This window comes from Bos javanicus, chromosome 23 (assembly GCF_032452875.1).
Source record: "Bos javanicus breed banteng chromosome 23, ARS-OSU_banteng_1.0, whole genome shotgun sequence".
Lineage (NCBI taxonomy): Eukaryota > Metazoa > Chordata > Mammalia > Artiodactyla > Bovidae > Bos > Bos javanicus.
This window is the reverse complement of record NC_083890.1, coordinates 40,039,908-40,064,177: the sequence shown is the minus strand read 5'-3', so window position 1 is coordinate 40,064,177 and position 24,270 is coordinate 40,039,908. Positions and strand designations below refer to the sequence as shown.

The window sequence follows — 24,270 nt, the reverse complement described above, 5'->3', positions numbered from 1 at the left end:
CCATTACTGTAATCCCACATTCCACTGACTGCAGGATGGTCAGTGCTACTTCACCTGTGCACTTTTTCCTCTAGATTTCCAGAAAGATTTAAGGCTGAGAGGTAAGTTCTCCAGGTTATGAATAACTAAGTTTGGCTTTACAGAAAGAAGAAAACTGGCTAAACAAAACCATGTGCTTAAAATGTCTCCAGTTTTTCTGTCTGGCAAAAATCTTTAAAAATCAAATCGCATGTTAGAACAATGTAACTCGCTCGGATGTAAGGTGCTAACTGCAGGTTCACATAGGAAACACAGGTCTATTTAAAGATTATGGATGGATAACTACAGTTCTTAAGATCAATTTAATACAGAGATTGTGGTCTTGTTTAGAAAGGCTTTACAAGCTAGCAGTTCGAGATGGCATGGCAAAATGAACTATCTGCAGATACATTTTGAACTGATGGGGAAATCTGTAGAAACAGGACTGTGTCCCTGATTACGCTGAAAGCAAATCAAAAGCGAGTGAAAACGGCATATTCTTGCTCTACGGCCCTTCCTCCTCCCTGCCCTCGGCTTTGCGGATGCTGGCAATTAGCAGCAGCTGTGCCCCATGCCACAGGATTGACAGCAACAGTAATACCTGATAACTATCCATATCATCACCATCCTCATCATCTCTCTGGTAGGAAAAAAATAAACACAAAGGACATGCATTTTGGTTCTCAAACAGCACACAAGGAAAACAGGTCTCTAAGGTTAACACACACATTACAAAGGACAGCACACACAAACAGCATCGGCATAATAAACATTGAACTGAATCTCAAAAACTGGATTTCATTCACTTGCCTATAGTTAACTTAGGGAATTTAAGATTTTACTTTTTTTTCTTTCATCGAGAAAGCAGTCATTTAAAAATAGGAACTGTCTTAGATTTTCTTAGCTGGGGAGAGGAACCAACCCCACTGGGTCAAGACTTACCCCACTGTTATGCAAAGTTGCTATTAGTTTCTGGGTGAGCTGTCAATTGAGATTTAGAGTGGGCAAAGTTAGAAAGGACTTTGGAGAGTTTCTTGCTCAGTCTCTTGGTTTTAGCTGTGAGGCAGCTGAGGCCTGAAGGATGAAATGATTGAACCCAAGGCTCACACGGAGAGTGGCAGGGGTCAGGATTGAGGCCAGGTCTGTGCCCTTGACCTGGCACCACACCTCAGTTACTGTGACATGATCCCAGGGGAAAAACCACTGGGAAGCTAAGACTCCACGCACAGTCAGTGCTCTGTATCCACAAGTCCCCCATCTGTAGATTCAACCAACCACAGAAGCTTCTTCATACAGAGGGCGGAGTGTACTGGGCCATTTTATGTAAGAGACTTGAGCATTCTCGGACTCTCATATCCAAAGCAGGGTTCTGGAATCAATGCCCCTGGATACCAAGGGAAGACTGGAGAGATTCTGTATACTAAACTGCTACAGTAAGAGTTTATGACTACGTGGGGCTACCCTGGTGGCTCAGATGGTATAAAGAATCTGCCTGCAATGCAGGAGACCCAGGTTGGATCCCAGGTGGGGAAGATCCCCTGGAGAAGGAAATGGCAACCCACTCCAGTGTTCTTGTCTGGAGAATTCCATGGACAGAGGAGCCTGGCAGGCTACAGTCCACGGGGTCGCAAAGAGTTGGACAGGAGTGAGCAACTGTTACTCACTCATGGTAAGAGCACAGCCCACGATTTTGGATACACAGCTCTATCATCCACCACTGTAGGACAGACCAGTATTCATGTATCAGTCAGGTGAGAAAAACCAAAACTGTCTAGACCCATGACAACACTTTACAATAACTACATAAAATGAGCATTTTTGGCAAAAACATTTGCCAAACAAAATGACTGTGTTGAAAATAAAAGGGTTTTAGTTGAGACGATTTTCCTTACAAACAAGAATAAGGAGAGAAAAGGAATTCGCTGGTGGTTCAGTGGTTGGGACTCTTGGGCTCTCACTGCTGAGGGCCTGGGTTTGATCTTGGGTCAGGGAACTAACATCCCAGAAGCTACGAGGCCAAAAAATAGAGAAAGAAACAAAAATAAAGAAATCCCCATTTGTAGAGAATATCCATCTCTATGGAAGCAGGTTCTACTTAAAATGAAACATCCTTCTTTCATTTTTCTGGGGTTATTAGAGGGTTAATGTTAAAAAGGAAGTGGAGTGGCCTGGTCATATAAAAGACTATTTTTTCCAAGCACTTTAAAAAATATGATTACACTGTTTTCATATTGAAGTATACTTCAAAATATACTGCTTTTCAAAAGTGCTTTAAAAAATACTGTTAAAATTATTCTCTGTGTAGACTTTAAAATAAACTTCAGCTTTAGTTTAGTAACCATCATTTTCATTTGGATAACTAACTTACTAAATGCAAGCGCAATACTGAAATAACTTTCCTCGAATTAATTCCCCATACTAATGAATAAAGTACAAACAGCCCTAATTTATCATTATTTCTTAGACCAAGGAGATACTTTTATTCGCTGAAAACCAGCTTGAGCTTTCATGATGTAGAACTATTGTGAAATCAGCTTTTTCTGGACTGGCTCCAGCTATCACATCAAAATAATTCTAATCTCTTATTCCACCAACAAAAACAGTACTGGACACGACCTGAAGCATGGTGCAAAGAAAAACAAAAGCTCTAAAACTGTCACGGCTTAAATTTGCATGGCAGGTACTATATTCTTTGAGGTTTTAACTCAAGGGGTATAGCTGCTCTAAAAAGTGCAAATAATCAACCCTTATAGTGTCCCTTTGGGCTCCCCTTGTGGCTCAGCTAGTAAAGAATCCGCCTGCAATTCGGGAGACCTGGGTTTGATCCCTGGGTTGGGAAGATCCCCTGGAGAAGGGAAAGGCTACCCACTCCAGTATTCTGGCCTGGAGAATTTCATGGACTGTACAGTCCATGGGGTCGCAAATAGTCAGACACGACTGAGCCGACTTTCACTTTCACAGCGTTCCTCAAATGAGAATAATCAATCAGTTAACGATATCCATCAGTTAATGATCCATGTCTGTAGTCATGGTTCAGGACACACAGATTCAAGGTTTTATCTAAGATCAGAGATTCATTAAGCCACAAAATCTTATGGCAGAAAGGGACCTCAGAGAATTATCATAGTTTTGGAGGAAAAGAAAAGGGAACTCAAAAAATATATATATATATATATATTTTTAATATTTATCTATTCGGCTGCATTGGGTCTTAGTTGTAGCACGTGGGATCTTGGTTGCATCATATGGGATCTTCCGTTGCAGAACGAAGGCATGTGGGATCTTGGTTCACCGACCAGGGACCAAAACCCATGTCCCCTGCGTTGTAAGGCAGATTCTTAACCAGTCAACCACCAGGGAAGTCCCAGAACTCAAAGTTTAAATGACTCAGTTAAATCAAACAAAACTAGGTATCCTCACTCCAAGTCTGAGCTCTTTCTACCAGGCCCTGTAGCTGCCCTCAAAGTTAATGGCCAAGCGAGGGAGAGCCTATTAATAACATCTACTCCACACACAGGGAAAAGTCTGGTGGAGAAGCCTCCCAGAAACAATAGACTCCAGCCTCACAGCTCCATTTACACTCTTCCCAGGCTTTGAGTCTGAGGCAGTTTTGGCCTGGGGTGAAACTCACAACTCACAAAGTTGTGCCTTCCTTTTGGCCGAACAGTCCAAGTCAGTGTCCTTTTTAGCTTTCAGGAAGAAGCCAAAAGGAAACTTCGGGAAGATGAATCATTCTCAGGATAGTCTGGGCTTCTGCCCAGACTCTATAGAGAAACTTTTTCTCCCCATCATGACACGGAGCATGTTGCCTTCACCTGTGGCAGTGAGGGAACCAGGATTCAACGATCTGATTCTTCCAAGTCTCTAAGTTGCTGTTGTTGAGTTGCTAAGTCGTGTCTGACTTTACGACCCCATGGACTGCAGCCTGCCAGGCTCCTCTGTCCATGGAATTCTCTAGGCAAGAATACTGGAGTGGATTGCCATTTCCTTCTCCAGGGGATCTTCCCCAACCAGGGATGGAACCCGGGTCTTCTGCATTGGCAGGTGGATTCTTTACCACTGAGCCATCGGGGAAGCTTTTCTCTAATTATAATTGATAGCAAGCCAGGGACTCAGTGAAGCACGTGAGTTCTTTCAGGCCCCTGGGGACAAGTCCCTGATCTCAAAGTTTATTGTGATTGGCAAATGTGATGAACTCTTAGATGGTTCCACCTTTTAATTAAAAAAAAAAAAAAAAACAAGATTTAGCAAAAGGAGATTTAATGAACATAAACGATCATGAGGACAACTTTCAATTTTAAAAAAAGGAAAGCTTTCAGAGAGCTTGTTAATTATGACAGCATCTGGGGGCAATTTTATATTAATAAAAGTGGAATCAGGCCAAAGCCAGCAATGTCACATACCCAACATAATTTGGGCCTGATGTAAAATAAAACCTGCCTAAAATAAACAAGCACAATAGCGTCAATGTGTTTTTATAAATAAAATTATTACTACGCAGCACTAAGCCAATATGGTATTTTAAACCTAGTAAAAAGGCAACGGATGGACATATGAATGGGGTGGGGGTGGGACAGATACATGGTTACAGATACAAAGAGCTTGGTTATATTCCTAAAGAAGACTACCTTAGTTCTGTATTAACCAATCTTTGTTAAACTCTGCTTCAAACCTGTTGGTCTCACCTGGTAACTGTCCAGCCCTCTCTGGAGCTTGGTTGACCTGGCAGTGATGCAGCCGATGGAGATGGACAAGATGGCTTCAACCATGAGCGGCAGTGTCCCGGAATGCTGGACAGGCTTCACTGTGACTTGGACTCTCCGGGAATGACCCTGCAGAGGCGGGGGTGGGATGTGGAAATGGGTGCCAGGAATGGGAACCGGGAGGGACAGGCGAAGAGGATAAAGGAAAGGGGGAAGAATGAGGGAACAGACAGGCAAAGAACTAGAGCGCTCCAGAAACTGTGAGAAGGGGACAGGGAGAAAGCATGAAGCAAGCTGAGGCAGACCGAGTACCTGTCTGAGCTGAAGGACGCCGCCTGTGTTGACGTCCTTGGCCTGGTGAAGCTCCACGGCGGCGTACTCCCCCAGCTCGTTCAGCTCCAGGATGGAGATCCACATCTCTATTCTGCGAGTAACTTCATTCCACCTGCAGAAACACGTCCCGGCAAACAACCAAGTCATTATTCTTTTAACATTTATTTATTCTTATTTATTTGACTTTGTTGGGTCTTAGCTGCAGCATGCGTGTGTGCTCAGTCGCGTCCAACTCTTTGCAACCCCGTGGATTGTATTGGCTGCCAGTCTCCTCTGCCCATGGGATGATCCTGGCAAGAACACTGGAGTATGTTGCCATTTCCTCTTCCAGGGGATCTTCCTGACCCAGGGATCAAACCTGCACCTGCTGCATTGGCAGCTGAATTCTTTACCAGGGCACCACCTGGGAAGCTCCTTAGTTGCAGCACCTGGGCTCAGTAGTTGCACAGAGTCTCTACTTGTGGCTCATGGGCTTAGTCGCCTCTCAACATGGTGGAGTCTTACTTCCCCGACTCTGGATTGAATCCATATCCTCTGCACTGGAAGATGGATTCTTAACCACCGGAGCCTCAGGAAAGTCACATCCATGACATTATTAACCAAAGACATTATTAGCAATAGGAAGAAGCCCCTAGTCACTGAGCATTTATTATGTGTAAGGCACTGAGCTATGTGTATCACAGGTTATTTTCCTATTTAGCTCTCAGAACAACCTCGTATGGTATAGGTTCTTTTTATTTGATTGAGGTATGACACAGTGAACTGTCTAGCTCTTAAGTGTAGAGCTGGATGAGTCGTGACAAATGCACGCATCTGTGCCCTTTGTCTGGCCATGACCACGGCAGGCTTGCTCAGGCCCCTTCCCACTCAATTCCCACACCATTCGCAGTAGCTGTATAACCTCAGATTCGTTTTATCTGCTCAAGAACTTCATATAAATGGAATCATGCAGTAGTGTGCTCCTCTAGCTCTGGCTTCTCTGATTCAGTACAATGTTTGTGAAATTCGTCCAAATGGGTAAGAGTGGGACACAGTCCTTTTCCTTTTTTTTGTTGAGTAATATTCTATTGTGCAACTACTAACACAGTTCATCATTCTCACACTGAAGGACATCTGGGTTGTTTACAGTTTGGGGGACATTATGAATAGAACTGCCATAAACATTTATGTACCAGGCTGCTTATGGACTTACATTTTCATTTTTCTTGGGTAAACACCTAGAAGGAAGATTGCTGGGTCATGGGAGAGGCAAAGAATCAACTTTAAAAGAAGATACCCTCCTGTTTTCTTCTATAAGCTATATAGTTTTATCTTTTACATTTAAAGTCGTGCTCCATCTCCAATTAAGTTTTGTGGAATCATGTGAATTAAGATCAAGGTTGTTTTTTCCCAAGTAGGTACCCAGATGTTTCAGCCTCGTTGAAATGATGTTCCTTTGCCTGTTGAATTTTCCCAAAACCTGGTAGTTCCTTTCATTATTCCCATTTCACAAAGCAGGAAATAGGCTCACAGAGTCCTAATTCTCAACCGCTGTCCAAGCGCAAGCCTTGACCCCGCGCCTGAAGCCCTCAGCCAAGCACACACCTGTCATGCAGCGTTCTCGTCTTAGCATGAAGGGAATCGACTTCCCAGATGGAGCTGCCGTTCCCGGTACACCGGTGGCCCCACACTTCGATGGCCAGTGCTCCATCTGAAATGAACTCCAGGAATTCTTCCGTTACGTTGACCACGTAATCCTGGGATAAGTAGGGAAAGGGAACAGGACAGGAATTATGCAGAAAGGAATCTGTGAAATTTCCTTGTTACCTTTCACTTTAGAGTATGTAAGCTTGATCCCAACCTTAAACCCATCACTGCTGCTGCTGGACAGAAAATGGCAAAGAAACCAGCATATTAGATGGGAAGGGATACCCGAGATAACTGAATTGAGTTCTTTTCTTTAATACAAGAGGACACGGAGGAAAGTAGCCGCCCCACATTACACGGCTTGCTGTTGCAGAGCTGAACCTATCCTCCCTTCCTTGTGGTTCGGTCTCTTTTCCCCAGACCACTCCGACTTTCAGCTGGAACAGACCAATCAGCACAGCAAAAAAAAAGAGGAATTTATGATTGTTCCTTGCTATGGCTTAGGAGACTAAAAACAGAATTAAATTTTATATGATTATCTCCACCAATCTGCACTCTTGCTCTTAAACGCTCCCACTCCAACTTTTCAAGAAATGTTTGTTTATTTATGTCAGAGCTCGGGCTTCTCACTGTGGTGGCTCTTCTTGCTGTAGAGCACAGGTTCTAGAGTGCACAAGCTTCTGTAGTTGTGGCTCCCACATTCCGGAACACAGGCTCAGTAGTTCTGGCGCACTGGCTTAGTTGCTCCTCGGCATGTGGGATCTTCCTGGCTCAGGGATTGAACCCGTGTCTCCTACACTGGCAGGTGGGTTCTTTACCACTGAGCCACCAGGGAGGCCCCGCCCACTCCAATTTTTCACAAAGAGATGAGTGAAGAGATAGACACTGAATGGACGGAGCAGTAGAGCAAATCACCCAGAACAAAGCAGCAGGCAAGGAACCACTTTCATTTCCTTCCCATTAGCAGGAAAGGGAAGGAAATGGAAGGGCTGTGCTGTGCTGAATTGGTTTAACATTATACTACCTAACTTTTTATTTTATTTGGAGACCAGTTCAGTTCAGTCACTCAGTCTTGTATGACTCTTTGCAACCCCATGGACTGCAGCATGCCAGGCTTCCCTGTCCACCAACTCCCAGAGCTGACTCAAACTCATGTCCACCAAGTTGCTGATGCCATCCAACCATCTCATCCTCTGTTGTCCCCTTCTCCTCCTGCCTTCAATCTTTCCCAGCATCAAGGTCTTTTCTAATGAGTCAGATCTTCCCATCAGTTAGCCAAAGTATTAGAGCTTCAGCTTCAGTCCTTCCAATGAATATTCAGGACTGATTTCCTTCAGGATTGACTGGTTTGATCTCCCTACAGTCCAAGGGACTCTCAAGAGTCTTCTCCAACACCACAGTTCAAAAGTATCAATTTTTCATCACTCAGCTTTATGGTCCAACTCTCACATTCATACATGACTACTGGAAAAACCATAGCTTAACTAGATGGGCCTTTGTCAGCAAAGTAATGTCTCTGCTTTTTAATATCCTATCTAGGTTGGTCACAGCTTTTCTCCCAAGGAGCAAATATCTTTTAATTTCAAGGCTGCAGTCACTATCTGCAGTAATTTTGGAGCCCAAGAAAATAAAGTCTGTCACTGTTTCCATTGTTTCCGCATCTATTTGCCATGAAGTGATGGGACCAGATGCCACGATCTTCGTTTTTTGATTGTTGAGTTTTAAGCCAGCTTTTTCACTCTCCTCTTTCACTTTCAAGAGGAGTTCCTCTTCGCTTTCTGCCATAACGGTGGTGTCATTTGCATGTCTGAGATTATTGTATTTCTCCCGGCAATCTTGATTCTAGCTTGTGTTTCATCCAGCCCAGCATTTCACATGATGTACTCTCCATGTAAGTTAAATAAGCAGGGTGACAATATACAGCCTTGAGGTACTCCTTTCCCAATTTGGAACCAGTCCGTTGTTTCATTTCTGGTTCTAACTGTTATTTCTTGACCTGCATACAGATTTCTCAGGAGGCAGGTCAGGTGGTCTGGTATTCCCGTCTCTGGAGGAATTTTCCACAATTTGTTGTGATCCACCCAGTCAAAGCTTTGGCATAGTCAATAAAACAGATGTTTTTCTGGAATTCTCTTGCTTTTTCTATGATCCAGTAGATGTTGGCAATTTGATCTCTGGCTCCTCTGCCTTTTCTAAAGCCAGCTTGAACATCTGGAAGTTCTCTGTTCAGGTACTGTTGAAGCCTAGCTTGGAGAATTTTGAGCATTACTTTGCTAGAATATGAGATGAGTGCAATTGTGTGGTAGTTTGAACATTCTTTGGCATTTGCCTTTCTTTGGGATTGGAATATTTGAAGATAGAGCCAGAATTTTAAAATGAAAATAAATTTAATGACCAATTAGGACAAACTGCACATTTTAGGGGTGAAAAAAAACTCCAGGTCACATAGTGAGTCCAAGGCCTCTGATACTAGTACTTATTAAGCCAGTTTTTAACTAGGATGTATCTTAAATCCAGGTTTCACCCTTCTAAAGGAGCAACTTTTTGGCTGTAAAGAAATATGAGGAATATTTAAAAGAATATTCAGAAAACAACAACAAAAGATTAATAAAGAATTAACAAATAGACTTGGTAAACACAGCTTAAAAAAAGTGGGCTACTTGTTTTCATAAAAATAATGACTTGACAACTGATGAATTTATTTACAGGGCAGCAATGGAGAAACAGACATAGAGAACAGACTTATGGACACGGGGAGAGGGGAGAAGAGGGTGAAACATATGGGTAGAGTAACATGGAAACTTACACTACCATATGTAAAATAGAGAGTAGGAATTGCTGTAGGTCTCAGGGTACTCAAACAGGAGCTCTGTATCAACCTAGAGGGGTGGGATGGGGAGGGAGATGGGAGCGAAGTTCAAGAGGGAGGGGACACATGTACACCTATGGCTGATTCATGCTGAGGTGTGACAGAAAACAACAAAATTCTGTAAAGCAATTATTCTTCAATTAAATAAATATACTAAAAAAGGCACACACAAAAATAATGACTTAATAGACTTTACATATGTGAAATTTTACAAGCGGTGACATGGATGTGTTTTCTAAGTGTAGAACCAGAAAAAACGGACACAAATTTGAAAAAAAAGTAATCTCGAGAATCTATTACAAATTGTCCATGGAATATAATTGTAATATATGTAGTGGAACTGTATGTAAAAAATAAAGTACACTTGGAGGTTAAAAAGCCTAATAAACGTGTTATGTTTCATAATGGGGAAAACCTCTAAGTTACAAGTAGACTTCTGAACTGGGCCCCGGCCGGCAGCCTCCCAAGTAGTTCATTTTGGAATGGCATTTGTACCTGACAGTGGGAGAAGGTCACAGTGTACTGGGCGTCCTTGGACTGTGGGGAAGGCACCTCAGGATCCACGACAGGGGCGGCCACCGTGGGCTCACACTGGTCCCAGAACGTGTATTGACAGAAGACGAAATTTGAGAGGTTTAAGGGCAGCCCAGTTGCTTCTTTAATTTTTACCTGAAGAGGAAAAAACAAACCAACCACAAATATAACTCACATAAAGAGAACAAACTATGCATGCTTTTCACAGGGATGAAATAAATCAGGCATCCATTTGACATCTGAAATATTCTTGCCTGGGAGATTCCATGGACAGAGGAGCCTGATGGGCCACAGTCCATGGGGTCGAAAAGAGTCGGACATGACTGAGTACACATGCATACAAGAGCATCTGTAATGAAATCTGTACCACAGTTTTGTAACTACAGTATATGAGCACAGCGACAAATGCACACATTGTTCTCAAACTTTCCTAATGACCGAGTTTCAGATACAGCTGCAACCTTTACTAGAAAAGCATGATTCACTAAACAATATACACTCCTTGCAGCTCACATACATAGAAACTTTCAAAACTTCACACAACTGCCATCATAAAGTGTGCTGTACTTCTGGAAAAAGTACTATCCATCACCATGTTTGCTGTCAGAAAGTTTAACTTGTGCCATGTTTTATGCAGGGGCTTCCCTCATAGCTCAGTTGGGAAAGAATCTGCCTGCAATGCAGGAGGCCCCGGTTCGATTCCTGGGTCAGGAAGATCCGCTGGAGAAGGGATAGGCTACCCACTCCAGTATTTCCAGGCTTCCCTGGTGGCTCAGCTGGTAAAGAATCCGCCTGCAATGTGGGAGACCTGGGTTCAATTCCTAGGTTGGGAAGATCCCCTGAAGAAGGGAAAGGCTACCCATTCCAGGATTCTGGCCTAGAGAATGCCATGGGCTGTATAGTCCATGGGTCGCAAAGAGTCGGACACGACCGAGCGATTTTCACTCACTCACTCACTCACGTTATATGAAAAATGCCCAAGATGTTCCATCAAATTGTTTTGAATGGAAAAGGTCACTCATCCGAGCCTCCGCAGCCCCGCCCTCTCACCCGGCATGTCAGCTTCTTGACTCGGTGAATGATTTCCCCGGTGCTGTCTACGACTTCAAGACTCCCGCTTTCACTGGAGTTCTCCGAGGAGTCGTCCTCCGCCATGCGTTCCGGGACAGCGCCTGTCACTCGCATCACTTCCACGTGGAGACGCCCTGCAACCTGGGCCAAGGAGCCAGAGCACCGTGGGGTTAAAAGGCAGCCTGTGGACAAAACCAACCTGAGACGGAAAGCGTGCAACCATAACCCAAGTGAGCAGCTCCACTGGGACTACCAGGCCACCTCCAGCAACAGGAAACTTCCAGAGCTAGTCCACTCCATCACCTGCTCTGTAATCACCGGGCTTTACTTGGAGCGAAATCTGCCTCCTGGAATCATCTTCATTCTTACCCTTCTTCTACAGGACAGTTCATGAACAGCACAAAGGCAGCCAACACATGCTACTTGGTGTCATCTATTTCCCTTATTCATATTCATTCATATTATTATTTATTCATATCACTCATATTCATTCACATACTCATCTGATCAAATACCTGGCATCGTGGGGAACACCTAGATAAAGACACAGGCTCTGCTATCTGGATGTTCACAGTCAAAAGAGGAGACAGCGAATTAAAAACCCAGGAACAACAGTATAGATTAACTGCTCTAACAGAGATATGTGTGGGTTGTCACAAGATGAATGTATCCACTCGACAAATATTTACGGAGAAGTGACTAGGATGCCAGGGAAGGACTAAGCACTGCGTTTACAACAGCAAACCAAACAGTCAGGCCACTGGGCTCATACAGCCTCTATTCTCTTGGGAGCAGAGAATGTGAACAGACCTCACACGGTGGCCAGAAGCAGGGTCAGGGGTGAGACCTACTCCAGGAGGGAGGACAATTACAAAGCCACTAAGTTATAAGGAAACAGTTCCTTTAAGATGGTTTTTCTAAAAAAAGGGGTGGGTGGGTGGGGTTTGAGGTCTCCAGAATATCTTAGCGGTTCTCTGCATCATTGAGAGTTTAGCAGCGTCTCTCCTGTAACTTGTGGCACAGAACTGAAATTAACAGGAGGAATGACCCCGACCTTCGCAGACTTGGAGGGCGGTAATCAATCAGGTTTATCTTGGATACCGCACTTTAAGGCTGTAATGACAAGTTGTGAAAGGGACACACACGCTGGGGGTGCTGCTGTCATCTTAAACAGTGAGGCTCATTCTCAAAGATAGTTCAGAGCACCTTCTGCAGAGCCACCGGCCCTGGCACCCAGGCCCTGTGAGAAATTAGTTGATGGCATTTGACATGTGAGACAAATGTGGAGGAAGGAATACGAGAAAGGGAAGAAAGGAAATATGAGAAATCAGTTAGAAGATGGTACTTCTTAAGCTTTTTACTCCTAATGTTTTTTGAGAACCTAATACATTTTTAGTAAAATTTTAGGGGTATCAATGGAACACTCAAAGCCCACCATGGACCCTAGCTAGCTTAAGTAACCCTGACTAGGGACTCAGCTACTAGGTCTCTTTGAAATTGGAGTTGTGCCCATTTTTAACATGGGAAAAAGTAAGTTAGCTCACTAGTCTCCCACACTATAGTGTTCACAGGGGGGGTTACACATGTGGGAATATGAGACATGTATTTACACATCACAGCTGGGAACCTAGGGTTTATTTTCTGGGTTCATTTCAGGCAGAGTGGAGCCCTATCCTCAGCCTGCTCTAAGAACCACCATGAACCATATATAAACTACATAGTCAGTGGGAATTTGCTATATGATGCAAAGAGCTCAAACTGGTGCTCTGTGACAACTTAGAGGGGTGGGATGGGGTGAGAGGAAGGTTCAAGAGGGAGGGGACATATGTTTACCTAAAGCTGATTCATGTCGATGTATGGTAGAAACCAATACAATATTGTACAATTATCCTCCAATTAAAAATAAATTTTAAAAGTAAAATAAAAATGTAACTTAAAAAAAAGAATCATGAAAAACAACTTAGTATTTTCAAGTTTGCATGTTATTAAAGAACAAATTACTTTTAAATTTAGTAGCATCATGAAATATTGATGCTACTAAATTTAAAATGAAGACATTCGTTGATGAACTGGGTAATAAAAAAAAAATGTTTGAACTTGAACATTTTCTGAAATGTTTCAGGCTGACATAAGGCCAATATAATGAAATAACTGAAATACGAGAGGCATTTTTTTTTAAGAGGTGGTAACAATGGGATGGTTAAGCTTGTTTGCTTTGAATATTTCAGACTTCAAAATAATCCCCTCAAGTTACATCTTATAAGGGCTTCCCTTGTGGCTCAGATGGTAAAGAATCTGCCTGCAACGCAGGAGACCTGGGTTCAGTCCCTGGGTTGGGAAGATGCCCTGGAGAAGGGAACGGCTACCCACTCCAGTATTCTAGTCTGGAGAATTCCATGGACAGAGAAGCCTGGCAGGCTATACAGTCCATGGGGTCGCAAAGAGCTGGACATGACTAAGCGACTTTCACTTTCACTTTTATATTTTGTAAAGACCACTTAGGGGCCAGGAAGGAGCTAAAGAGTATTATGGAGGTAAGAGATTAAAAGAGAAATCAATAAGGGGCACAGAGCCAAATCTGGTTTCCAAAAGATTTCTAACTTGATTAAAACAAAGAAAATCCTGTGACCCACAAACAAAAAACATGTTCTAATAATCTTTTAAAGCCATGAACTAATGTTGATAGTTCCTATTCATATTAGTAGGGAAAAAAAGAACATGATCCTGAGGCTTCACCCTAGTGTCTGGATCTAAATCAAGAACATAACTTAAATCGAGTTAAAACAACAAAACCCACACTTGGGCCATGGTCATTTTCTCCCAGCCTGGCTTGTCCTTACCTCCCCCTGCTGGCTGATGATAGGAACTGCATACTGAAGCTTCACATCACAGAAGAGACACTCCAGGAACACATTCGCCACGCCAATCAGGTTGTGATTCTCTTGGGCTTCATAGAAAGGGTCACCTCGTTTCCCGCAGAGTCGCTTTGCCTGAGTGGCAGGACAGGTTGGGGGATTGGGGGTAGGGGGTGAGTAGGAAAAGAAAACATCAATCTAATACTATTTAAAACTAGCTATTTTGAAATGTTTCAAAAAGAAAGCATTTATCCACATTGGTTAAAAGTAAAATCAGAATCATGTCATACAAATAAATCAAAACTAGCACACGGGAGGGGCTTGTTAGGGCGATAACTGATGAAAAGGCTGGAAAGCCCTTCTATCAGTTATAGCCCCACCTACCACACACCCCACCCCAACCCTCCCCGTCTTCCCTGGCACACCCTACCCTACATGGTTCTACTCCCTGAGCTCTTCTTCATTTCCTTCGTTGAGTCCTTTTTTCCATTACTAGTGTACGAACAATGGACCATGCTCTCTAAAATTATTCTTAGCATGTACCCAGCCATGAATACCGCTAGGACAGCATGAGCATATGCTGATGAACACAAAACCCATGCTGGCCCATCTAAGCTGATTTTTAACACCACTGACAAAACAGCACAAATTCACTTTGTTCCACTTCATTTCACTTGAAATGTACTAAAGATGCAGAAGGTGCTAGGTGTTCTCTTCACGTAGTTCCTATCTGTGTGAGGATCACATATTTTATGACCCATCCAACTGATTTCACTTTACATTTCTAATATAAATGTCCCCAGCATCACTGCAGATATTCAGTGATGCACATGTGTGTGTTCTGACAACTGTGTGTTAGTCACTCAGTTGTGTCTGACTCTCTGTGACCCCGTGGACTATAGCCCCCAGGTTCCCCCGTCTGTGAAATTCTCCAGACAAGAACAGTGGAGTGGGTTGCCATTTCCTTCTCCAATGCATGAAAGTGAAAAGTGAAAGTGAAGTCGCTCAGTCGTGCCTGACTCTTAGCAATCCCATGGACTGCAGCCTACAGGCTCCTCCGTCCACGGGATTTTCCAGGCAAGAGTACTGGAGTGGGGTGCCATTGCCTTCTCCAGTTCTGATGGTTAAGTTACTCATATTCTGTCCTTTTAATGCAACCAAACTCCTTGACATTTTGTCCCTTTTACCTCAGGAATCTTTTCCTTCCATTCTTGATAAAGGTCTCTCATATCAATTAATTTATTCTCCAGCTTCTCAATGGTCCACACTTGGGTGCTCTTTCCTTTCCTCCTCACTTGAATAGCTGGCTCACTCACTATTGCTCCTCTCTGTAGAATATAGAAGACAAAAACAAAAAAACAAACACAGCAAATCTCGTTATAACGTTTTTGGACTGCTGAAGCAATGTGCGTTATCACCAAGCACAAAGTTTAAAAAAGACACATAATGTATACAAAGAAAGATGAAATCTACCATATACGGAATATTCTAGTTTATTTTCAATCTTCTTTGTAGGGCCGTGCATGCACGTTTTATTTTTAATCACACTTAGAACCAAGCAAAAATACAAATTTCCCATCCCAATTCTTTCTCCACAGTTAACCTTTTTGTGTGGTTAAATATTCTTCAGAAACATAATGTTTAATAGCAACAAAGTGATCTGTTATGGGGATGTATCACTCATTTGACTAATTAGTCTACTGCCCAACATCATGGCTGTTTCAAATGTTTGCTGTTACAAAGGTAACTATGATAAGCATCCTTGTACTAAAGCACATAAACCTTTACAAACACTTCTGTAAGTATGGATTTACAGTAAATTTCGCAAAGGAGAACTACTTGGTCAAAAGACTGAAATGCAAGAAGGCTGATGAGATACCCTCTGACTCATTTCTCACTCACTTGTCGGAGGGAAAAATGAATGGAGAAAAAATTACTTTTCAAGGTTTCTCCCTAAAGAAAAAAATCTTGAAGTTTACTGATGGAAACTTCCAAGTGGCTGCAAAGAATCCTTCTGTGTATATAAAACAAGGATCATAGGAGTTTTCCTTTCTTGTCACTCTCTCAGAATTGTACTATTATAAGATATTTACACATCCCCCATTTTCAGGAGGCATTTATATGAGAGAGAAAAGCAAGAGGAGTTAGTTATATCCAGAAATTCTGGCTGCAGCGCGTAGCTTGTGGGATCTTAGTTTCCCAACTAGGGAGTGGACCCTGGACCACAGCAGTGCAAGTGCAGAGTCCTAACCACTGGACCACCAGGGAATTCCCAAGTTGCAATGTTTTAAAGAAAGCATTTAAACTAGCAACTCTTTGAGCCCTCCAGATTCTCATATTCTGATCATATATACCCAAAGAGGTTTCTAGACGGGGTCTTTAAAAGAACAAACCCTCCGGCTCACGTCAGGGTCTCTTCACAGATGTTCTGCGGATGTCAGGGTGATGTTCTACCTCTCAGAAGCTACTGCTGTGCCTCTTGCCCTCCTCCTCTTTGAGAGCATTCTTACCTTCCTGTTGGCACTGAGGTTCGCAGCAGGGATCTGCAGAGTCACCTGGTAGTCGGTGAGCTTGCTCATCTCCTCGGCTAAGAAGTTTGCCTCTCTCACCAGGGTGTTGGCTTTCACCAGCTGCTCCCGCAGTTTTGCCAGACTTTGGCGAAAGAGTTCGTCCCTGTGAGCAACAGAGAAGGAAATGAGAGCATCTGGAGGAAAACTGCAATCCCGTTTTCCAAGTGAGTCATATTATTAGAAAGTAGTAAGAATCTCCTCTCAGACAATTATCTGTCAACCTATTTTTGGCAACTCACCTCTTATCCTCCCCTCTTCCCACCAGGGTTCCATGGGCTATCCACTGGTAACCAGGGATGAGGAGCAAAGGTGTGGGTAACTTAACTTCCAACCATGTTTTAAATCATATAATATTTGAAAAAGAATAGATTTTGATATGAAAATGCAAAATAAAAGCCCAATAAAGCATTCCTTTAGGAAAAAGAAATCATTATGACTTTTGTAAGCTTTGTAGTAGAGGAGCTCTAGCATAAGGAGAAGTGTTTTATGTGATTTCTTCATTTGGTAGATGTGAGAAGTAGGTACTTTCGGGGCAGCAGCAGTTTGCTTTTCAACTCTAAATGAGTGCTTCTTGATAAATATGTCTCTAACATCCTGACTGAGGAGGCAATGGCACCCCACTCCAGTACTCTTGCCTGGAAAATCCCATGGATGGAGGAGCCTGGTAGGCTGCAGTCTGTGGGGTCACTAAGAGTCGGACACGACTGAGCGACTTCACTTTCCCTTTTCACTTTCATGCATTGGAGAAGGAAATGGCAACCCACTCCAGTGTTCTTGCCTGGAGAATCCCAGGGATGGCGGAGCCTGGTGGGCTGCCGTCTATGGAGTCACAGAGTCAGACACGACTGAAGTGACACAGCAGCAGCAACATCCTGACTAGATCCAAACCCTATTCCATGTTTTCCCAGAGCCACATCTTTTGCCTCAGTAGTCTTTGTCATGTAGCTCAGCTGGTAAAGAATCCGCCTGCAATGCGGGAGACCTCGGTTCGATGCCTGGGACGGGAAGATCCACTGGAGATGGGATAGGCTACCCACTCCAGTATTCTTGGGCTTCCCTGGTGGCTCAGCTGGTAAAGAATCTACCTGCAATGCGGGAGACCTGGATTTGATCCCTGGGTTGGGAAGATCCCCTGGAGAAGGGAACAGCTACCCACTTCAGTATTCTGGCCTGGAGAATTCCACGGTCTATTCCATGGGGTCACAAAGAGCTGGACACGACTGAGTGACTTTCACTTTCAGTCTTCGTCATAGTTTCAGTTTTTCACTTATTTGTATAATTATTTGACTAATAACATCCATCTCCCCTATGAAGCTGTAAGCGCCCCTAGGGCAGGGACCATGTCTTTTTTTTTTTCCTTGTCACTACACCTAATTCCTGGCCAAGTACATGGCCCATCATAGAATATGCAAAAATTACCCACTGAATGAAAGAAAGAGTAGAGCTGACCCTTGAACAACATGGGTTTGAACTGCACAGGTCTGCTTAGACGTGGAATTTTTTCTTTATGATCCACGGTTGGTTGAATCTGTGGATGTGGAATGTAGATATCAAGGACCAACTGCAAAGTTACACTCGGATTTTCTGCGGCATGGAGTGTCGACACGCAATAAATGCTTAAGAAATGTCCAGTGCTATTATTATTACAACAGAGGAGTTATTAATGGACTGTCAACAAAGCCTGGCCTTTACATTTACTGAATGCATGACTGAGAGGGTATTTCGATTGATTCAAATAATATTTCCCATGACTTGGTGCTGTTGGGATCATAAAAAAGCACCATTCCTAGACTGTGGCAAGAACACAACAGAGCTTTGTAACAATTTACTATCTTTACTGTTGTTACCATTTCCTCCACTACTGCCTCAGTTCTGATACAAATAATTTAAAGTTGTAAATTTAAAAAATTCACAGATTTCTTAATATTAAAACTGCATTTAAATTGACTCCAAAGTAAGAGAAATAAAAGAACAAGAAACGCTTTTTATGCTTTGAGTGAGTGAAAGTCGCTCAGTCATGTCCAATTCTTTGGGACCCCATGGACTGTAGCCCGCCAGGCTCCTCTGTCCATGGATTTCTCAGGCAAGAATACTGGAGTGGGTTGCCATTTCCTTCTCCAGAGGATCATCTGGACCCAGGGATCAAACCCGCGTCTTCTGCATTGCAGGCGGATTCTTTACCATCAAAGACACCAGGGAAGCCTGCTTTTATGCTTTAGAACTATTCAATTGTCTTTACTTCAAAACGAAACAGTGATATTCTAACTTGGCACCATTTTCACTGAAGGGTAAGAGGGCAGGTGTAATCTTTAACAACTGACGTCACAGTAAACCTACTTGAAAGTGAAAAAGTGAAGTCTCTCAGTCATGTCCGACTCTTTCGGACCCCATGGACTGTAGCCTGCCGGGCTCCTCCATCCATGGGATTTTCCAGGCAAGAAGACTGGAGTGGGGTGCCATTTCCTTCTCCAGGGGAACCTTCCTTGAAAGACAAGGCAACCGCTAACAATTCAGACATGGAAGTAAGATTTCCCTCTTTGCTAGGTTTGTCCCCCTTTGACGTGCCTTACAACAGCCTCCCTGAGGCCCCGAGGCCTTGCCCCGGGCCCCTGGGTCCCCTTCCTACCTCTCCTCGGCCCACTGGGTCACCTTCTGCTGCGCCGTCTGGCTGCTGTAGGCCAGGCGGTCAGGGCCGCTGATCTGGGGCTGCCTCTCTGGGGACAGCTGCTGGCGGAGCTGCTCCAGCTCCCGCTCGTACATGAGTCGCTGCTCCTCGAGGGCGCTTCGCTTTTCTTCCAGGTACTGTTTCTCCAAGACCTGCACCACGTTCTGAACTGGGTCTGGCAAGCCAAGAGACAAGGCAAGGGGCCCTTCAGCGGTGGCTTGGACCGGCAGCGCCCCCCACCCCCAGCGAGGCTTCTAACGAGGACCGTCTCCTCCCCCAGATGGAGCCTTTCAGTGCTCTTGTCTGGGAGCGGCCGGCCGGGCCCAGTCAGGTGGAATTCTCTCCATTTCCTTTGTCTTAACATTTCAGATTAAACACGTTGTATGGAAACATTCCTCACATCTACTATTACGTTCTTCAATTTGATGAGCTCGCCCTGATGTGTAGAAAGGTGGCTCAACTACAAAAAGAAGAGGGTAGAGGAAAAAGGGATGGTATTCTATCCACCGAGAAGAAAGACTCAATGAAATCTAAGGTGATTTCAAAGACAGAGCCACACAAGATTTTGATTTTATGTCATCACTTTTTAGGTGCATTTAGCATTGGTTTTAGTTGACAAAGGGTTTATAGTTCCCATTGACAAACCCATTGACAAAGGCTTTATAGTTCCGATTTGGCTAAAAATTTGTTTCTCCTGAATTTCTCTAATGTGGGAGGAAACTTACAGATTACAGCATCTGTTTGAAAATATGAATTGAGTATATGGTCTGCCAATTTCTCAGGTGTTAATAGCCAAGAAAGCAATTCACTTACAAAAACAAAAGTCTACTTCTGCTTTTTTGCTTTTGCAGATTGAGAGATGACCAACATACATGTGGGTGAACAAGTATTAGAAATACTAATAGATCTTGTTTAAAGGGGCCCTGACTATGACTAGCGGTGGTTATGGTGTAGGTAGGACTCAATCCTAAAGAGCTAATTGGCTGTCCCGGGACATTAGCTTGGTAACGGCCAATGACCTGGATGCAGTGCACAAAGTTTAAGGAAAGCACAGACCATGCGTACAAAAGAGAAAACTATGACACATGTAAGTGAGGAGGCCATAATGGGGAAACAGTATGTTAGACAATCTGGATCGTAAACAAAGAAATTTACCATAACAGTAAATATTTCCTTGAAGTACATAAGACCTAGGAGATTTACTTGTATTCTCAGACTAGCCTGCGATTTACACACTTGCCTGTTATTCAGCACAGTGTCCTATTTCTACAAATTGACTCTCATTTTAATTTCTGGACTAAGAGAAGGAAATTAAGAGGAATCTTCACATCACCTGATGATGATATTGACTGACTAGACCAGAAGACCCTATCAATTTGTGAAATAAGCATTCATATTTTACTAGTTTTCTATATGAGAAGAGGGGGGGGAAATAGTACTTTAGCTTAAAAAAGATTAAAGACTACAAAACAAAGTAAAAGTAATTTTAAAAATCACTAGATATACACAGTATAGGTGAGCTGTTTTAATAAAAATGATGACCACAACAGCAATAATAATTCTACTATCTGTTGGCTTATGTCTCAGGGTAGAGGCACTATGCGTTTTTCATGCATCATCTCACGAAAGCCTTGCAACAAAGCTAGGGGTGGGCAGCATTCCCATTTTAAAGAGGAGACAACTGGAGCTCAGAAAAGTTAAGTGGCCAACCCAAGATGGCACAGCTAATAAGCAAAGCAACAGAGCCGGGTTTTGAACTCAGACCAGAGTTGATTATCTGGGGTAGGAAACAAACTTAGTAATAAATTATACTCTTACCTCCAATGTTTTCCTCAGAATTAGTACTCTGCTAAAGAACAGATGTTTAAAAAATACTGTTCTTTGCTGATGTAAAATTCTAAAATTCATTTCTTTTTTCAAAGAAGAATACTTTTCTTCATAGAGTCCTGACATAAGAGTCCCTGAAATGCATCAGGCCAGTGAAAAATGGACTCCAAAAAAAAAAAACCCTTCTTACACAAAGACAGACCATGGCTGGGCAAGACCTCTCCCATAGTGAAAACTGATATGCTCCAAAGGATTAGAACTTCTGATACAGCCTTAGAGCCTCTGGAAGAAAAATTGTAAATAATATGGTAATGTTTTTTGAGAGAGTTTTAAAAAATTTTACATTTAAGGGCTAGAGAAGAAAAGTTCTCTCAGGATTTTATATATATATATTTCTCAAACAGTGATATATATATATATTTTCTATTTAGGCTCTAGGTGTCAAAAAGAAAGGACAGGGTCCTCACCATCCATTTACAGGGCCCTAAAATCACCTCAGATATGCAGATGACACCACCCTTATGGCAGAAAGTGAAGAGGAACTCAAAAGCCTCTTGATGAAAGTGAAAGTGGAGAGTGACAAAGTTGGCTTAAAGCTCAACATTCAGAAAATGAAGATTATGGCATCCGGTCCCATCACTTCATGGGAAATAGATGGGGAAACAGTGGCAGACTTTATTTTTTGGGGCTCCAAAATCACTGCAGATGATGACAGCAGCCATGAAATTAAAAGACGCTTACTCCTTGGAAGGAAAGTTATGACCAACCTAGATAGCATATTCAAAAGCAGAGACATTACTTTGCCAACAAAGGTCCGTCTAGTCAAGGCTATGGTTTTTCCAGTGGTCATGTATGGATGTGAGAGTTGGACTGTGAAGAAGGCTGAGCGCTGAAGAATTGATGCTTTTGAACTGTGGTGTTGGAGAAAACTCTTGAGAGTCCCTTGGACTGCAAGGAGATCCAACCAGTCCATTCTGAAGGAGATCAGCGCTGGGATTTCTTTGGAAGGAATGATGCTGAAGCTGAAACTCCAGTACTTTGGCCACCTCATGTGAAGAGTTGACTCACTGGAAAAGACTCTGATGCTGGGAGGGATTGGGGGCAGGAGGAGAAGGAGACGACAGAGGATGAGATGGCTGGATGGCATCACTGACTCGATGCACGTGAGTCTGAGTGAACTCTGGGAGTTGGTGATGGACAGGGAGGCCTGGCGTGCCGCGATTCATGGGGTCACAAAGAGTCGGACACGACTGAGCGACTGAACTGAACTTGGTGTGTATGAACCTTTTTTCAGAGAAAGAAAACTGGAAAACACACGATTTTTTTTTTTATAAAATCATAGTCTAGGGCTTTGGCTAAAAGACACTGAATAAGATGTTTAATTCTTATTTCTACTTGCTGGTCAATGGTGTGTGGAAACACACATATCCCAAGTGGCTGAGGAGGGAGTTCCACGCCAACGCACAGGTGATGCGACTGGCCATGACACAGCACCCCTACTGCTCACCAGGCCTTCTCAGAAGCCACAGAACAACACACAGATGTGCCAGAGAGCAACTCCAAGCATCCTTCCCCTCGCCTGCCATGGACCAGCCCGGAAAGCCCTGCTCGGGGACTCCAGATGTAGCCGGCATACATAGAACCCAGGAGAGGTACAGAGGCTGAGGTTTCTTTTTCCCTCTGATCCCAGCACAAGTCTGGAAACACTTTTCTCTGGATAACATTTTCTTTCTGAATTAATTGACCTGTTTTAAGCCTTTCTCAGTATACAGCATATTCTTTTTATTTTGGCCACACATCACGGCTTGTGGGGTCTCAGTTGCCCGACCAGGGATTGAACCCAGGTCCTTGGAGGTAAAAGCATAGAACCCTAACTGCTGGGAATTTCCTATACAGCATATTCTTCTTTGTTTGTTTGTTTTTAAATTCAAACTTTTTATTTTGTATTGGGGTATAGTCAATTAACAATGTTGTGACAGTTTCAGGTAAACAGTGAAGGGACTCAGCCATGTCTGTACATGTATCTGTTCTCCCTATATCGCATACTCGTAAAAAGATCATTCCAATCAGCATGTCAGTCTGACTCTGTGATATGGGCAAGGACAGAAACCAAAGATGCTCTGGCCTGTTCTCAAATCACCAGTCCACTATCAAGAGTGTTAACAGTTTACTTCATTTCCTTATCACTTTGTTCCTCTTGAATGAACTGTTTTAAAACTCAGTGAGCCTGGAGCCTCAGGCCAAGAAACCAAAGGGGTAAGTGTTTTAGGAGAGAAAGGACCTCTTTTCCTTTGGGCATAGCATGCTCCCTTCTTCCTTACTTTATTCTCTGCCTGGTACATAACTATGCAATGAGCGCAAACTTGTTTGTCCCGTGTATGGGAAAGAGAGAGGGTGATGGTGTAAAGGTTGAAGGGCATTTACGTGACCCAGAGGAAAGTGAAAGTGAAAGTCACTCAGCTGTGTCCGACCCTTTGCGACCCCATGGTCTATACAGCCCATGGAATTCTCCAGGTCAGAAGACTGGAGTGGGTAGCCTTTTCCCTCTCCAGGGGATCTTCCCAACCCAGAGATTGAACCCAGGTCTCCCACATTGCAGGCGGATTCTTTACCAGCTGAGCCATAAGGGAAGCCTCAGGACCCAGAAAATTAAAAAAAAGAAAAAAAAAGTGACCCAGAGAATTAGAATTAATTCGTATCAAGATGCCTAAGGCACTGAATCAAAGGGCAGAATAGATCCTTTAAGGGAAAAAGGAACCTTTGAATTCCAGATGGAATAAGCTCTGGGACCGTTCAGCAGACCCTCAGTTCTTCTTTACTTTAGAGCTGCCACTGACTCTGTGAAAACAGTTGTTGTCGAGAAAAACATATTATGGTCTAAAAATACTAGGTTTGCTTTTACTCTTAATTCAAATGAACTGGGTTTTAGACCATTAATTATTCTAGAGATTTGAAGATACGCTATTTTAGTTTATCACTGAGATAATGCAGGTGACTATTTACCCAGGAGTACCATATCCTGAACTCCTGTGCTGTCAACAGAAATAAAAATACTAGAGACACTTCTTGCTGTCGGATACATGAAGAAAAGAACAGCCACCAGGTTCTAACCATTGGGAAGGCCATGGAATTTGGAAACGGGGAGGAAGCGGTCATAACTGAAAAGGGAACATTGCTCCAACGAGAATTCAGAGCACCT

The 24,270-nt window shown here is 43.2% G+C and overlaps 1 protein-coding gene across 9 annotated transcripts in view; it reads right to left on the bottom strand.

The window, feature by feature from the left end:
• KIF13A (kinesin family member 13A) overlaps positions 1–24,270 on the bottom strand; it is a 202,737-nt gene that overhangs the window by 27,008 nt on the left and 151,459 nt on the right. For 8 of the 9 annotated variants that reach the window (XM_061398778.1, XM_061398770.1, XM_061398771.1 and 5 more), the window contains 10 exons: positions 19,206–19,419; positions 16,520–16,682; positions 15,197–15,337; positions 13,995–14,144; positions 11,134–11,295; positions 10,045–10,218; positions 6,639–6,790; positions 5,034–5,166; positions 4,704–4,850; positions 620–658 (listed from right to left, as the gene is read on the bottom strand). In XM_061398778.1, coding sequence (XP_061254762.1) covers positions 620–658; positions 4,704–4,850; positions 5,034–5,166; positions 6,639–6,790; positions 10,045–10,218; positions 11,134–11,295; positions 13,995–14,144; positions 15,197–15,337; positions 16,520–16,682; positions 19,206–19,419 — 1,475 coding nt within the window. The remainder of the gene's footprint in view (positions 1–619; positions 659–4,703; positions 4,851–5,033; positions 5,167–6,638; positions 6,791–10,044; positions 10,219–11,133; positions 11,296–13,994; positions 14,145–15,196; positions 15,338–16,519; positions 16,683–19,205; positions 19,420–24,270) is intronic. The other variant, XM_061398777.1, reaches the window with a different exon arrangement.